This window comes from Acanthopagrus latus, chromosome 15 (assembly GCF_904848185.1).
Source record: "Acanthopagrus latus isolate v.2019 chromosome 15, fAcaLat1.1, whole genome shotgun sequence".
Lineage (NCBI taxonomy): Eukaryota > Metazoa > Chordata > Actinopteri > Spariformes > Sparidae > Acanthopagrus > Acanthopagrus latus.
In genome coordinates this window covers 15,714,540-15,731,481 of record NC_051053.1, presented here as the reverse complement: position 1 = coordinate 15,731,481, position 16,942 = coordinate 15,714,540, and the positions used below count along the sequence as shown (strand labels likewise).

At 41.8% G+C, this 16,942-nt stretch overlaps 1 protein-coding gene across 1 annotated transcript; it reads right to left on the bottom strand.

The window, feature by feature from the left end:
- Positions 1–1,180: 1,180 nt before the first annotated feature.
- socs5b (suppressor of cytokine signaling 5b) lies at positions 1,181–14,734 on the bottom strand. Its single transcript, XM_037123883.1, has 2 exons — positions 14,201–14,734; positions 1,181–8,394 (listed from the first exon to the last, which is right to left on the bottom strand). Exon 2 carries the CDS (start codon positions 8,373–8,375, stop codon positions 6,684–6,686), a length of 1,692 nt encoding a protein of 563 aa, XP_036979778.1. The 5' UTR covers positions 8,376–8,394; positions 14,201–14,734; the 3' UTR covers positions 1,181–6,683.
- Between the last annotated feature and the right edge of the window lie 2,208 nt (positions 14,735–16,942).

Sequence of the window (16,942 nt, the reverse complement as noted above, 5' to 3'; positions counted from 1 at the left end):
ATGTTTGTACAAGTAAATTGCTCTAAATTAAAGCTGTTTATTTTACACCACTCAATTTGCTTTATTTCGATACTGAGTTTTGCTATCCTATTATACAAACACCCCAATTAGCAAATAAAATAAATAGTGAATATGAGTTTTCTTGTTCTGGATAAGTAGTTGCTGGCCAGTTTATGGTGCTAGTGCTCACCCCACCTCTCTCCACATACATATAGATATAGGGTTAAGGTTAACATGTGTAATAAGCAATGTTAATGTTATAATTAGCAAAACGTGAAGTCTGCAATAAAAATGTCCTTCGTTGTCAATAGGTTTCACATTCCCGGCCAAGGGTGCAATAGTCTTGGCCCATGAATAGACCATTCCCGTACTGGATAAAGGGGGAGAATCTGACAATTTGTAATCATTTCACAACTTCCTGATATATCAGCAACTGAAAAGACAATAGATAGTTACAACACAGCTAATGTTAGCATTAAACCACTCCCTAGTGAAAAGCACCATTTGATAGTGTTACATGATACAATAAGAAAGACATTAATTAATTCTAAAATATAACATTTATTTAAGCCTGAAAGTTAAACTCAATTAATGCTCTTATTTTGTCTTGTGTTATGAATCGAGCACATCAATCTTCATAACTGCAGTGTGCTTTACCCCTCCCTGAAACCCAAAATCACACTCAGCCAGGCAATGGCATGTTTAATGTATGTTTTAATTTATGTGTTAAATCATAAATATATTATTACATTGTTATGACGACTTTTGTAGCATCTTATGCTGGAATTATAGTTAAAAAGCAAAGTTCAATAATGCATAATGATTCCAAAGTGAACAAATAATTGTGTTAAAAGAAATCCTGATCTCATTATTGACCAAAAAATAATCAATTATGACGTTTAGGGTTTCCTACATTGAAGGTCGGAAAAATATGTTGCTCTTTCATAACAGCCAACAGGAATTCACGTTTGTTATGCCATCAGTGTCTCGCTGCCAGGGGTGAATAAAATGACGATACAAGTGTAATGTTATAAATCTGAGAGGGGGTTAGTGAACTTTAACTGATATCAAACACCCACTTGTCATCCTAAACTAAGACCAAGTCACACCTGACTCCCTGCTTCGACACTACAAAGAGTCTAATGACAGCATCATGAAAGAAAAAAAAACATACTCGATATTATATCATGGGCCAGTGTGGATTACACTTAACAGTTTTATTTGGAATATTAAGACAATGAAGCATAAGCCAAGCACCAAGAGTGACAGCTACAAGTGTCGCATCATACGGCTCTTAAAATGAACAGGTTATACTGGAAAACAACTGTTTTTTTTTTCTCATTGAATGGTGAAGCAGATACACAGAACAGACAGTGAAATGTGAACATGATTATGCCATTTACACGCTCCAAATCCTACCTGACAGCGAGAAGAAAAAAAAAACAAATGAAAGAAAAGGAAAAAAAAGCAAGGAAAAGCAGAAGAAAATGGAACAGCAATATTCGTCTGACGACAGCTTGGTCGGCCTGTGGCGGTGACTGTGGCCCGGGATTTAAAAAGGGCTCTTCTGATTGGTCAGAACGAATAAGGCAGTCTGGGAACACAGCAGTGCTGCAGAGTGACAACCATTAGTTCCCATCATTGTCAAGTCCTGTTGCCTCGGCACCCACATCCACGCAGCAACCAATGTGCACATACAGCATTAAAGTGACAGAGGATTGCAACCATTGTTACACTACACTCCATTGCATATTAGGGAGAAGTAATAATGAAAAATAATAATTCTTTCATACATCTTTTTTTTCTGTTTGCATATAGCACTTAACCCAGCTTTCTAAAATATATATGGGAACATGAAAGAAATGTTTAAAATATCTTTTTTTTTCCTTTTGTTTGTCCTCTTAGAGCTAAAACCATGAGCCGTACTGAGGGGGGGGCTGGAGTCTTTTATCCAGGGTAGTAGCTGTAGTTTAATGACAACCAGCCTGTCTCTCATCCAGACCGGACCCAGTGGTTTCTCGCCACAAATGAGGCTCTCATAGTGCAGCTAAATAGTGTCATACTAATGACAATATAAGGTCAAAATAGTTCAATTCACGCATTTTATGTTTTTTTCTTAAGAACATAGAATATACACGTAAACACCCATCTTTGTGCTCCCCTTTTTGGAGGGGGGAGTAACATAGAATGGTGGTGCTGGCTAAATGTGGTCCATGTTTACACATCCCTGGCTTAGGGTGGGGTGATGGTGGTGTCGGGAAGGTGTAGATGTGTGTTCAATACCTGGGGGTAGTGCAGGTGTTTGAAGAAGTATGATAGCAAGGTGTGTGCAAATGTATGTGTTCCAGACAATTAATGCACCACAGAAGAATAAAACTTCTTTTCATCAGGCTCCTATTATATAACTCCATCATTCATCATACATACAATGTTTTTTTTCTCCTAAATCTACAGGTTATATGGCAAACATGTGCTACGGTTAATGTCAGATATTTCCCATGGGGAAAACTGGGTTGAGAGGGTCCTGGGACTCTCCTTGCAATGGGCCTGCCTGAGATTAAGGGGGGGTTGGGGAGTGGGGCGTGGGGGCAAAGAGGCATTGTTCATAGGAGTCACTATCATCACCCCTCACAGTCGACTCTGCATCCCCTCCACTTGAATCCTCCGTGTGGCTCTGTCCAGACAATAATGTACTCCCGCATGACGCACACACATGCAATGAGTCTGCAGCATGGCGGAGGATTCAACTCCATTGACACAGCTTACAACGCCTGAATATACAAGTGAAATATTTCTGGACCGCCGTCTTTTTTTTTTTTCCCTCAACACTCACACAGTTCTCGCCATCTTGAGCTAAAACACAAACACAGTGCTGTTCAGAAATATTTGGACAGTAGGAAATTGTCAGTTGTTTTGGCTCTGTAGTGCAGCATATTGGTGATTAAACAAAGACCATAAAGGTTTAAAGTGCTAACTCTCAGCTTTTATCATGGTTGAGAGTGTTCAAATCCATATTGAATGTAGCAGAGTGGGAAATGTAAGTCTTTCCTAATTTAAGGTCAAATCAGGTGAACAAAGCTTTGACGTACAGACGCAGCAGCCAATGAGGGCAAAGTCACCTGACCTCAGTTCTATAGAGGATGTTTCATTTGCTTGAGACCAAACTCTATATGATGACTTCAGTTTGTTGAATTTGCACAATATCTGAAAGCAGGTACAATTCCTACCATGTTCACTAGGTCTGGATATAAAGTTATGAAGCTCAACTATAATTTCAATCCCAATATGCTGGAGTAAAGAGCAAACAAAAAACATGTCACTGTCCCTATACTCATAGACTGCACTGTAGAAAACAAACTAAACACAATTAAAGTGCTGTTTACTTCAACAAATCCCCAGCCCTCTCCATGAGCATGTCCATGCCACAACATGAAGCCAATGCTCTCAGTGAGCCAGCTCCCATCTCTCCTATTCCTGCTCCTCAATGTTCACTTAAGCCTAACAGAGTCGGGTAGAGAGTAGAGTGTAGGACAAATGGGCCTTAGCTCGCTCTATGCCACGGCCACCTCCACATCAGCACAAGGATGTTAAGGATATGGCCGATGGAGAGAGAGCAGTTAGATATAATAACAAAAAAGGCCTCCCTCAGCCACACAGCAGCTGTGAGGCAACACAGAGTGGCCCTTTTAGTACCCAGTAAATTTATATCCCAACATGGTAAAATTAGCCTGTGATTAGTGCCTGCGAGAGGGGTGGGGCACCGCAACAAGTTGTATGCTATTGCAAGGAAGTGGCGTGATAGACAGGTGACAGTAAGTATGAAGGGTGATGTGTGTGTGAGTGAGAGGGGGCGGGGGAAGGGGGTTCAAATAGATATATATTTCTTCTCTTTTGACAGTGTGGATGCTAAAAATCCTCAAACATAAAAGTGCACAAACAAGCATCAGTCAGTCCTATCCCCTCTGCTTAACACTCACTGCTGCCACTCTGACACACACAGGTGATTAACATGCGGCATTCAAGTTTTCTGAGAACAAAGTGCAGGGCAGTGGAAAAATGTTTGGGACTTTTGTGTTTGGAAACCACCTCACTGCCTGCCCATTTAGTTGGTGAAATTAAATTTCAGGGTGTAGGTGAAAGCTTAACAGTGCCACATTCTCCCCTATGATTATATTAACAGTCTAACATACTGTTGTATTATTCTAGCTTTAACTTGTTGGAAATCTGACATAAAAACTAGCTTTACTTTAACACCACTGAGCACATTATTAAGCTGCAGCCTTAATACAGATAGGTGTGTGCAAGAGCTTTGGTCACAGACTCAGATGCTCATGGGCAAAGAAATTCACTGATATTTGTTCATGATTCATCCTCGATGATGAGAACTACAGTAACCTTTAACACATGTGCAGACTGACAGACACGCACACACACTACAATATGAACTAGCTTGAGAACCTTTCCAGTAATGATGAACTCATGCATCTTTCAGCTTCCATATCTCAGTTTTACACATTACCTGCAGGGTTTTCATCTTCATACTTTCCAATTAATTAGAAGTCAGAAATTGTTTTCTCAAAATGCCTTAAAGGAACCAGTCTGCTTGTCTCTTCACTTCTCACCCTCGCACAGTCATTTGCACAAGTGTTCAAAAGTTCAACTACTAGATTTTTTTTTTAAGCCAGGTCATGTGCATTTAATACTAATAAAGAGTTAGAACAAACAGTGTTTCTGATGGCTAACTTGAGCAGAAGATGGATTATTCAGAGAAAACATGCTCACAGTGAAGAGTGATCCTTCATACCCTCTCATTGGGATCTGATGCAGACTAGAACCTGCACATGTAAGGGCTGGGTATTGATGTCTTTCACTGAAATGTGCTACAGTAGGGCTGGCATTGGACCCACTAAGAACCTAACACTACCATACAGGTCATAATGTGGCAAGAGACTAAATGCATGCATTAGTCAGTGAAAACAGATGTAACTTATGTACAACTTATCAGTTCAATAATCTGTTGTAGCTTAACCAACATAGCACCACTAGAATTGTATCCTTTACAAAAATTTTAGCCTAGAGCATCATTATTATTATCTTCAGTCTCATTTGATGGAAGAAGCACCTCCTGCTCTAGGTTTGGACTACAGAGCAACTGATTATGGAACAAGATAATTGGTTCTCCATAAAAGGCACATAGGTTACATGTATTTTCTCTTCACAATGAAAACACAGAAACAGAAATGAGCGGCTAGCCAGCGGTCTTTTTCTCCCAAGTGACACAACTGAAATCATTCCAATGCCATAACTGAAGTTTGCAAAGATGTAAACCTCTTGAGACTCGAGTGTTGCCTGCACTCAAGTTATAAATTAGACTATAAATGCAACAGGGCAATGAGGTTAATTGTTAGGGCTGTGACCTTCGAGTCATAGGTTGTAAATGGGGGTCATCAACTGTAGCAAGCCCTTTTCCTGCTGGTGACATGTCCACTTCATAAAAAAAAAATTAAAAAAAAAAAAAAAAGTTAATGCATTTTAACATGGTTTCATAAAACAAATATAAATTAAGGAAGAAAGGGGTACTGCAATATGGGAGATGTAAATTGCAATTTTGATGAGAGATTTTAAAGTATCGTCTTAATTAGCTGTCCCTATTCATCAACCTTAACTACATGTGCAAAGCTGCTTGCAGCCTTATGAGTGTCTTGAGAAGAAAAACAACCAATACAGGGGTCGAAGATTTTCTTATGACATATGCCACCAAAAGATGCTAACTGAAGAGAGCAGGTGTAAAACAAACTATGAAGCCAGAGAAATGTACTTTGTGTATGCATACACAATAGTGTACACAGAGCTGAAGTGCGGGAATAAAGGTGACAAGTTTAGCTTGCACACTAAATAGGACACAGTAAACGGATTTATTATTCATCATTCACCATTACTGCTTAAAGAGTAACTAATGTTTCTGAAGGACTAATCTATAGTCCCTTAAAAGCACGTCATTTCCCTGATGTGCTGTCTTAAACTCAATGGACCCTCCCAGAATCTGTCCCCGTCACTGGCTAAGCTGATGCTCACATGTGCAAAGAGATGGCAAAGCATGTGCCTTATGTAGCTCTATCCATGGGACAAGCTCTGACTGCAATATACCAATGGCACCTCCAGTTGCCCTCTCAACCCACACACACCTAAAAACCTTCTTGGGAAGGTGCTCCACTAGGTGCTTTGACAAACTTAGGAAGAAAAAAAGAGAAAGCACAAAGTGAACTGTACAATGTAGCTTTGTGGGCCTAAATAGCAATTTGGGATGAAGACGGGAGTCATGCAGGCAGGTCTACAGGCAGGGTGATGTCGTGGGATCAGGCAGACATTTAGCACAAAGCAGGAGAGAAAAGACACAAAGCACTGATATTTGTGCTTTCCTTCCCTGTCCAAACAACCTGTTCAACACAAAAACATGTGCTTGCCAGACAGCGTTATACTGAATATAATCATATGTATTTTCTGTGATGTAAGTAATAACTAAAACAAAGATTAGAATGAATCTTTTATAGCTTGTTACATTTAAATTCCATCCTCCACCAAAAAGAGAGCTATGTCAGTGTAGCTTCTAATTGGCTAATGAGGAATTTCTAAAGTTCTGTAATCCTCCTGCAGTGTGTGTACAGGCAATGGAGAAAGCCACCCTATTTGACCTTGAGTGGCGGTTCCCTCTCCAGCCAACGAACTCGTACTTTCTGTTTATAGTGATACTCCTTGAGGAAGTCCTGCAGGGCAGGGGGCAGAGGCAGTGAGCCTATACCATCGTAAGTGGTCCAGCGGCAGATGGCGGCTCGTGCCAGGTGCTGCAGGCCAAAAGGAAAGGTCCGATGGAGAGGCGCTGTGAGCAGCGGTTCGAAAAACATGCAGGCGCTGGGGTCCTTGTAGTGCTCCAGCAGTCCTGTGACAGTGGAAGAGTGGAAAACACACGGATCGTGGGCATCAAAGCTGAAGTTGTGGTTCCACTGCTCAATGCGGGCGTGCAGTGAGCGGTTGTAACGACGGAAGCTAACGGAGAAGAGGTAGTCCTCCTGGGCTGAGTCACGCAGCAGGAAGGTACCCTCGGGCCGCCCATCCAGCAGTGCCTCAGCCTCATAGCGGTCCATCACACCCCAGTAGCAGGGCAGAGCTGTGATCTGCAATAGGTCCGGTACCAGACAGTGGATGTAGTCTATCTGGGTGTGAACCTTCCAGGGCCCAGGTTGCTGTCGGCTCAGGTGACCGTCTCCAGAGGCGTGCCTCTGCTTGGGCCTCCTGGCCTGCAGACAGAGGGTGGTCGAATCTTCCTCAGAGTCACAGTCCTGGGCTGACGCTGCAGCCCCCAACACCTGACCACAGGCACCTGATGATCCAGCACCCACAGAGCTGCTGGCCCCTGAAGCCCGGCCTTCCCCAGAGGCCTCTCCCATGCCAGGAGCCATCTTTGGTCCCAGTTTGTAGAGAGAGGAGCCTGGCACTGAGGCCTCCAGGGTGTGGATCTGTGCGTTAGGTGGTGGGTCCACACCTTCCTCGATGCTAAGCCTGCGCCGCTCACGCAGACGTTCCTCCTCATCCTCGGGAGAGGGGTGGGCTGGGTCAAAGGCATCCAGCAGGGCAGTGGAGGAATGCGGGCTGACCGGTGCTGTGTGTTGCTTGATCAGGTGCCACTTGTGTGCTAGGTCTGAGCCTGGTGGGAAGGGACAGGTCTCTAGCATGAGCTCAGTCAGGTGAATCTTTCGTTTGGAGGTGACAGGGTTCTTTGATGAGCGGGAACGTCTGCGAGCGGGCAGGGGTAAGCACAGCCCTACTGTATCACTCAGTCGCTGGCGTAATGACCGGGCATTCAGACTTCGTCCTCCAGATACAGAATCGCTCATCTCCTGGATGGAGCAGACTCCGTAACGTCTGTCCCTACGATTTCCACTCCCCCGTAAGCGTCCAGACCGTCTGTCAGCCTCCAAAGAGCTCTGGGTTTTGGTGGAACATGAGTGTTTTTTCTTGCCCCCCCAAGGAGCATGACGGGAATAGGAGTCTCTCCGGGCCAGGGGAACACCCCCTGATCCCCCCCGTACATCCTCGGTGTCCTTGTCAATAGTGATCTCTACTATTTGAGGGATGTCAGACACACAGTTATGATGGCCCCGTCCTGCTGTCACCATTGGCACTGGCAGGAGGCTCCTTGATGGGCTGGAGGCTCCTGATGCCTGGGCCTCACCTGAGCTGCTTCCTTGGCCAAGATCCAAGACACAGTGGACGGCATCGGCCTCAACCCTGCTTTCACTGGGTCCTGAACTATTGTTATGAAAGAGTGTCTGACATCTGCTCTTCAGGTTGCTCCACATGTTGCCCACTTTCTTCATCAATAGGAGCCCCTGGGACCTGAAGGTAACAGGAGACAAAACCAATTCAGTCACAGGTGGAGAAGTCTTGCAACAGCAATGACGCCTACATTTACCACTGAGGTACAAGCTACATAAAGAATGTCCTACATTTAAATTCCCCTGACTACTGTGTATCTAGTAATTAGACATGGTGAGAGTATAAAGGGGCCAAAGTGTCTGAGAGGTGGGTGAGCTTGAGTAGCTGGAACAGCAGAGTTAGGAGTTGCCAGGCAGACGTGCAGGGACACAAGGCCACAGCTATAAATGAACCCAGGATCTGCTCACAGCTGATCTGCTGGTATGTACTGTATTACAGAGCCAGTCTAGACCTGACCAAAAACTTTCCCTGTAACAGCAGCAGTCAGGGCACATGAACATGCGCTCACATATGCCATTGATTTACCACTCTGAGAACTTGCCAGAGATTTGGAAGTTGTAGCACCAAACTGTGTTTAGATGTTGCAGTAAGCAAAGTCACCACAGGTAGGTGGGCCTGCCAAACACAAAACCTCGAAGGATTCCATAACGCAGCGTTTCCTTTCCTGTTTCAGACACTGTTTCTAGACTTCATGGATTTATTAGGGTACATTTTTTGGTGTTGCCGGTAAATCCAAATCACTGCGGCCAATCCCAACAATCAGATACTAGAATAACTTGCCAATATTTTTAACATCTAAAACTTAACACATTTGCAAATTTTTGTCTTCATTATGTTTGAATTTTTATCACAAGAACTATTTTTAATCCCCTCTTGATCAATTCTGAAGAACCTAAATACACTGTGAATAATAATACTATCAAAACACTGACTTAATCCATTAGTACAAGCTGCAAGCAGCACATCTTATAGTATGTACAAGAACATGCACTCAACTATGGTAGTTCTTGAAAACTGAAATCCCTAATCCGGTCAGCATTAATTGCATGTGCTATTTACGAAGCTACAGGCACACGACAAAGGATGTTAGTCCCTCCTTCGCTAATCTCCTTCACTCCCTACCTAATTCTTTACCTTTGGGCTAAAAGCAGCTATCCAGCTACCAGGCACTTTGTCTACCTGCATGCAGAGTGAAGTTTGCATCTTTACACTGATGAAGACATTAGTGATTTGCACAAACAGCTATAATAAACAGCAGTTCTGTGATGGACAGGAAATCCCTAGATTGGTCTTCAGCACATGACTGAGAAAGTCAATTTGTTCAAATCAGTCACAAAGCATTCCCTAACTGACTCATGAGATCAGTGACACATACTTTGTACTCACAAAAGATGACAATGTCTTTCCACTTGACAGTCATTAGATGTCTGCAATACATATGCCTACAAAACAGCCTGCAATAAATTAGTTGCTATGAAAAAATAACATTTTATTCATGCAGCTAAGCTACATCACATAAAAATGACATGAGTCATCTGCTGGGGTTTATCTCTGATTCTATGCTCCATGTGCATCTGTATAATAAGCCTGAGTTAGTGACTGGCATTGTCGGGTCTGCTGGACATTTTCCTTTCATTCTCTCCAGAGGTAATGCCATCGCAAACTCCACAGCAAGCTGCTCTATACTCCCAAACTGACTGCCACTGGCTTGACACATAGTCTGCTGATATGCTAGACATGACTTCTAGTAGAGCACCCACATGCTTTTCAACACCAAATGCCAATTCAGCAGACTCATAATTGTTGAGAAACATTTCCATGGTGGATTCATTGTAGCAACACCTGTATACAACAAATTTAAAGTAAATTACACTTCTATTGGATACAAATTCTTATGATGAAACTTGCTTTGAAATTATTGTTTCGAAGTTTTGTTTAAAGTTTCAGGTCTGTTACAAACAATAAACTGATGATATCAGTGCAACACACGCACACAGAATAATCCATAGCAAATTGTTCAATGCTGCCAGCTGTGGCAAGGAGTTATCTAGCAACTCGATTTGATGAGAAACGTCAGCTGAATTTAAATTTGACATTTTCTGTTGGAATTGTTTGTGGTGTTGCAGTTATGGTACGCTGAATCTAATCTCCAAGGTCTGTAACACTGGGCAAAGACCATGTTTGCAATGATGGCCTGCTGTCACTGATCTTTAGTAATTAAACTTGCAAAATCTATCAATCAGTGGTGTTCATTATTATGATTTTACTATTGTGGCCTAATGAAAAAAGAATTACATGGGCTATTTTCCTGCCACGCACAATTAAATAATTGAATTTAGGGTTACCAAAAGATAACGTACAAACTTGAATTACATAATGCCGTCACATAAGTATACTATTCTTGCTTCTGCACATTCAACATGTAGCTTTCCTAAATTCAAATTGTTTCACTTTTCACCTTCTTTCTCTTATATTGTTACTGATCAGCTAATCATTTCTTGAAAATGGACTATAGATAAATTCTCTCGAATTCTCCAGACAACAGTTTTCTTGTCATTCTTTTAATCAAAGAAGGTGATTATAAGTATGATGTCAAATTTAAATATTTCTACATTCTTAAGTCACAAGTTTTGGGATACTGAGCAATAGTTAAAGCAGCGGTCACTGTGAACTGGTTAGTTGATGCGCTACAGAAAAGCTGACACCAGTTTCAATGAACTCAAACCTACAACATGTCATGAAGGTAAAGCAACACCCTTTATTGTGTCATTGCTATTGTATGGAAAACAACTGGCACTGTGCCCACAACACTGGCTCAGATCACCATTCCTCACATTATGGCAAGTATCCACACTGTATGGAACTTCAGCTGTCCCTGGGATACACAAATATCGTGCCAACTGAGTACATCTTGATTAAGATAATTCTTAAAATGTAAATCAAAAATGTATCACAAACTATTTTGACCATGGAAAAATCTCAATAAAGTAGACCACATAGACCACGCCTGCCGAGTAATTTTCTCATTACATAATGCCAAATTAGGGTTTAGCCTGGGTCAAAAGAGAAAATCTAACTTTTTGGAGGACGATATCACGAAAATAGTAGTGCAGATTGACGTATTATTCAGTGGACCAAATAGCAGGTTGACAAACGGTTTATAGTAGTGTTTTGCTGCTGCACAACATTCACAGAGATTGCACAGGAGAGTCATTTGCTCAAGTGAAGACTTTGCTTCAAATGAGGATAATTTCCACATAAGATTTATAAATAACTATCTTTAAGTGGTTTCTGCTCAAATCATACTTAAGTTCAAAATTGATAAATCCTGCTTTATCCTGTTTTAAATGCCTCCAGTATATAACTGATGCACAATAAATGTTTCTTAGTCGCAGTCTTTGTAAATGTGTAACAACACAATCATATGAACCATAAAGAACGATTTAACACTAATCTACTAAACTACAACTAAAGAAGCATATCTCTTTGTACAATATCAAACCATGTGCATTTTAAACTGCTGTGTTACTGTAGCTGAATAGCATTACAATTCCTTATAAAATCTTCTGGGCTCAAACATGCAATCAAAAGTTTCATCATTTTGAGCAACACGGCTCAAATGAAGTATTTGTTCAGTCAATTCTATTATATAAAACAACGGTCTGAAACGGCTTGTTCACACCCTGCTGTCTTCCCTCCAAGATGAACTGGAATTGTGAGGCTAATGTCATATCAGCTTCATCTTGAGCGGCTGGACTTTCCATCCGGGTTGGTGTGTTTTATTCCTCAGCTTGCTAATCACTTCAAAAATGCAAACAATGACAAGTTCCAGTGACCAAGACACATGGCTAAAAAGGCCTTTTCACTCTAACTTAGGATAATCAAAACTTTTTAATTGTTTCCAAGTATGATCAAAACACCATTAACTTTGGTCTGACTACAGCATCATTCTTTACAATTGAATCACTTTGCATAAGCAATAAATGGAAGTCCTTAAACAGCGGAAAAAAATACCACTATCGACCACATGCTAGATCACATTAAAATTACACATTATAAAACATACACGTGTGTTTGTTAGTCTCTTTGACACATTCAGATGCTTCACTTTAAATTGATATTAACTGCTAAGGATTCAGAGCATTGAATGGACAAGCAGAGAGACAAAATGCTGGGAGCTGTACCCTAAAAATGAGCAATCATGAACAGCAACAAGTGCAATGGAATGATGACTGAGAACTTAAAAATCAGTCAGTGCCTGCTAAAATGTTAGTCAGCTGATCTGCCCTGTGTTGTCATTTGTTAGCATGACTCCATAATTTTTGGTAATAGCATAGTAGTGATCATTTTGCAACAAATTGTTAAAATGAACATGCAACCACATAGTCACAAAATCTAAATTATAAAATTGTATAATAGTTAAATTCTTGGTCTGATCATTTCTGTTCCATTATAACCTACATTTGTATTTCCAAGGCATGACAATAACGCAGATTTCTGCCTAGAACAAACTCTGCTTGGCTAGTTCAAGACTGATTATTTCAACTTTAGCCGTCTAATATAATTCTCAATGACTGTTGCGATTGATAGCAATGGCCGCACCAATAAGCCAATCCAGTCCACAACCATTCAAAGCCGCCCTGAAACAGAACTAGGCTACTTCTGCTCGCCGGCAGCCCAACACACCCATTCTCCTGGGATCATACTGATCTAAGAGAGGGCTGGAGAGAAGACAAGATTAAGGGAGGACGCCTTCTCTGCTCAGACCAGACCAGAGTTAATGAGATATTTGCAGCGTCTTGCATTCTGAAAGATATGTGGGATGGCAGAACGCCAAACAAAGTCTGTATATGAATGATAAATTGCACTGATTCTTCCTATCATTTAAATCTCAACACATATTGAAACTTTTCATAGAAATGTTATTATGGCAAACTATTCAACTATTATTAACTAATAATTTGACCTCCACAAAAGGGTGCAGATGATATTTTCACCTACAATACAGCTTTTCAAGGTGCCGAAGAAAGTACAGAGAGCAAGATATCCCTGCAACTCCAAATTGCATTATTTGCATCAAGACAGTGTTTCTGTAGTAATTCTTCTGCCCTTGTGGAGCTGTGTTAGTAGTCTGCTCTCAGTAACTGGTGACAAAACATTCAAGTCAGACTGGAAATAAGTAACTAAGTTTGTTAAGTCAGATAAACTGGAAAAAAAAATAAGCCTATCCAGAGTTAACTCACTTAAGTTACCCTTACATGACTAAAACTGCCTTCCCTTAAATATGATCTTGTCATCCAGATTAACCTAAACCTACACTACCGTTAGCTACCTTTCCAGATGACATGTATGTTCTACCACGTATGACAACAGAAGACATGCAATTATCGAGCTATAACGTTATTATAACGGGCATATAGCAATGGTTGGAAGGCCTTTAGGTTTCTGGAGGCCCCTCTTTTCCCTGGTCCCAGCCAAGTTAGAGGACTTGCTAACACGTTAACACACACCGCTAACCGTAGCCACAGCCGGGAAGATACCGTTAGTCTGGTTTAAATGGCTTCGTGACTCAAGTCAGATGTGTTACCAGTTCTTCAGCAATAAATCTTTAAACCGATTTGTGTTTGCTGGCAACAGATATACCTTCCAAGCAGACAGCTCAGCTAACGCTCGACTAGCGGTTCAGGCTTACGAGCTGTCAAAAATGCTAACTGTTAGCAGTCCCCGGAGTGGGACTTTCTAGCCATTTAGCTAGCTTTGGCTAACCAGCCAGCTAGCTGAGATAGCGTGTTAGCTTGAGGAAAAAAAATTACACAAAAAAATTAAGACAAATAAACTGAGCGGCGCCGCGGAGCTTCGCGACGCGGAGTACACACATGTGACATCATTGACAAGTAAAGGTGTGTTTCTCGAATTCATATCTTACCCGTGTGCCTTTTGAAAGCCCTATTCAAAAGCTCTCTTTGTCTGCAAAAAATGGCTATTAAGAGAAGTCAGGCATACATCCCCCTTGCGGACCACGGTGTCGGATGAAAGCACTAAAGGTACTCGGATACTTGACGGTATCATCCCGAATATTTTAAAATTAATTCGTTAAATAGTAATCAAGAATATTTAAAAGGCTAAATCAGTCTTTAACTGCCACGAAAACCCGCTCTTCGTCATGGTGGGGGTCTTCCTTCTCTGCCGTGGTCGCTGCTGCTCCTAGCAGCCAATATGACGGCGGTCTCAGCAGACAGGGAGCCGGAGAGGCGGACGGTGTTCAGCGTGAGAGAGACCGACTGACAGCGGCTCGGTCCAATGGACGAGAGGGAGCCGGCTGCCATTTCCGACAGAGCGTGCGGATAGGGAATGACCCGCAGCTGGCTCCGCGTGATGGGCGTCTCTCGTCGCCAATGAGCGGAGAGAGGAGGATGATGATCTCCACTGGCAGCTACTTGGAAACGTGGAGAGGTTAAGAGATGCTAGTTGTGTCATGGCCAGGCCGGACCACTGACTCACTGATGTCATCCAGGTGAGAAGACCAGCAGGAGGAGTAAGGGTGGGGGGGGAAACCCCAGAACCAAGAGGAGCATCTTAAATCCACAATTACATTATAATTCACAGCCTCAAGTGTTTATAATGTAAAGGTGTGATTGAAATTATCACATTACTGCCACTAAATAATCCCATCACCTCTTACCAATTCACAGGCAACTGCTCAGGGGCTCTAAAAGTGTGAGGCCCCTTATAGCTCCAGGCTTGCTGTTGGTCAGCCAATTAAACTGAAACTGTCTACCAGTAGTTACCCATAAATCACAACGTTAATAGACATTATAATGGCTTTTAGATGGGTTAATGAAGCCCTATATTGTGGAAGTTTATGGCTCAGAGTTTGAAATCCATAATTCTTTGAGATTTGTGTTTCAGTTTCATATTTTGTAATTAGTCAAATCACCACAAAACAAACCTGGGGTCAGGTTTTATTCCCCCCTCCCCCCCCCCCCCCAAAAAAAAAAAAAAATGGTTAGGTAGAACCCAGTGGCAACTCTTTATTCCAGGACCCCCTGGCATCTGACCATGATTACACCTGTAAAGCTTCCTGGCAACGTCAGTTACATTTTTGGACAACAGTTTTTCATCCATATACACATGTGAAAGCAATAAATGCATTTTATATGTTATAGTAGCATGTAAAAACTAGTGTCCCCCTAAATGAAATAAAGTCAAACTCATGATCCGTCCACTCTCTTAAGGACTCGAGTGGTGGAGAATGAGATGTGAGCAGACCAGACCAGTGAATATGTGTCATAGCTTTGTACCAAGGATAAATCCTTAAACAATCCAAAACGTCTCAAAGGAGCATTCATAGTCACTCGCACCCACACATGAGGTCATCTCCTGGAGTCGGATCATTCATGAGCACATGACACGAGGCGTAATGGGAAGTGGAAGTGGTGTGAGTAATGTAGTAGTTAAGCCGGAGCCGAGGCTGAGTTCAGGGGAAATCACCAGCAGTCCGAACACATTAGCTTTTACATCTCCGAGATGCTGATCTAATTTGTGCTTATGAAAGGAAATGAAGGAGAATTGCATTAGCACTGATTCTTGTGCCAGGAGTGATTCACACTATTTTAGTCAACATGGACCTCTCCTACCGGGTCTATGCTGTGTCATCTGCAAGCAATTCAACAAAGAGGATATGATAATGTGTGATCTAAGTGTGATTCACTTGGATCTGAAGGAGAACGGTCAAAACCAAAGTGTCACTTTAGATCTACTATAACTGAGAAGCTTTTCTCATTTCAAAAAAGGACTATTTAATAAGAAGGACTGTGACATTTTTATACAATGGGACCAGTGGCATAGCCAGGAGAGTTTTTATGGGGTGGCACGGATAGACCACAGAGCTAGCGTGGGGTGGCCATGGCAGAGTGAACCCTTATGAATGGCAGGAGATCAAAATGTGTAACGCAAATGTTTTATGTATCACTTTGCTTCTACTAATGTACATATGAATTGATTTCAAAAAGTCATCTTCATATTCACTGTATTGTTTTTATTGTTTTTACATTTTATAAATCACCTCTAATAGTGTCATTGTGTGACAGATATTCAACTCCTGCTGTCATCTCACACTGCAGTTTCATTCTGCTACAAAGTGCTCTCACACAAGCTCTCCATTCATCTATCTTAAATCAGATGAATCTTTCTATTTTGGTGATGGCTTGCAAAAAGTTTGATAAACTTGTCCATATCAGGTGACTTGGCTCTTCTAGTGAGCAGGGAGAAATGTCGACATACAAAACAGAAAGCTGAGTCCGTGCTCTGGGAGCACTCGAGCCATGGATGCTGTTTAAACCACTCTCTGCTAAAGGCCTTCTTCCTGTTAACTTGCACTGTTTGGGAAAAAAAACCTTCAGATGAGGTTGAGCAGCACCTTCTTCTCTGGAGTGTGAAACATCTGAAAATGATAATTATCAAAATCAGTCCATAACTGAGCATCAGGCTAACTGTTGCAGTGTATTGATGCATTGTAGCAGCATCTTATAAGGCATGCCACATGAGCAAGAATGTTGAAATATCTGCTTATTTGACCGGGTACTTTCCCTGCTGCTGGTAGTAGCCCTGTCTGGCTCTGACTTTCTTTTGAGGAAGCTTTGTTTGTCCTTGCTTCTTTTCATAACTA

Excerpts from the sequence above, each read along its gene's own strand:
- socs5b (XM_037123883.1), bottom strand. The coding sequence starts at position 8,375 with ATGAAGAAAGTGGGCAACATGTGGAGCAACCTGAAGAGCAGATGTCAG.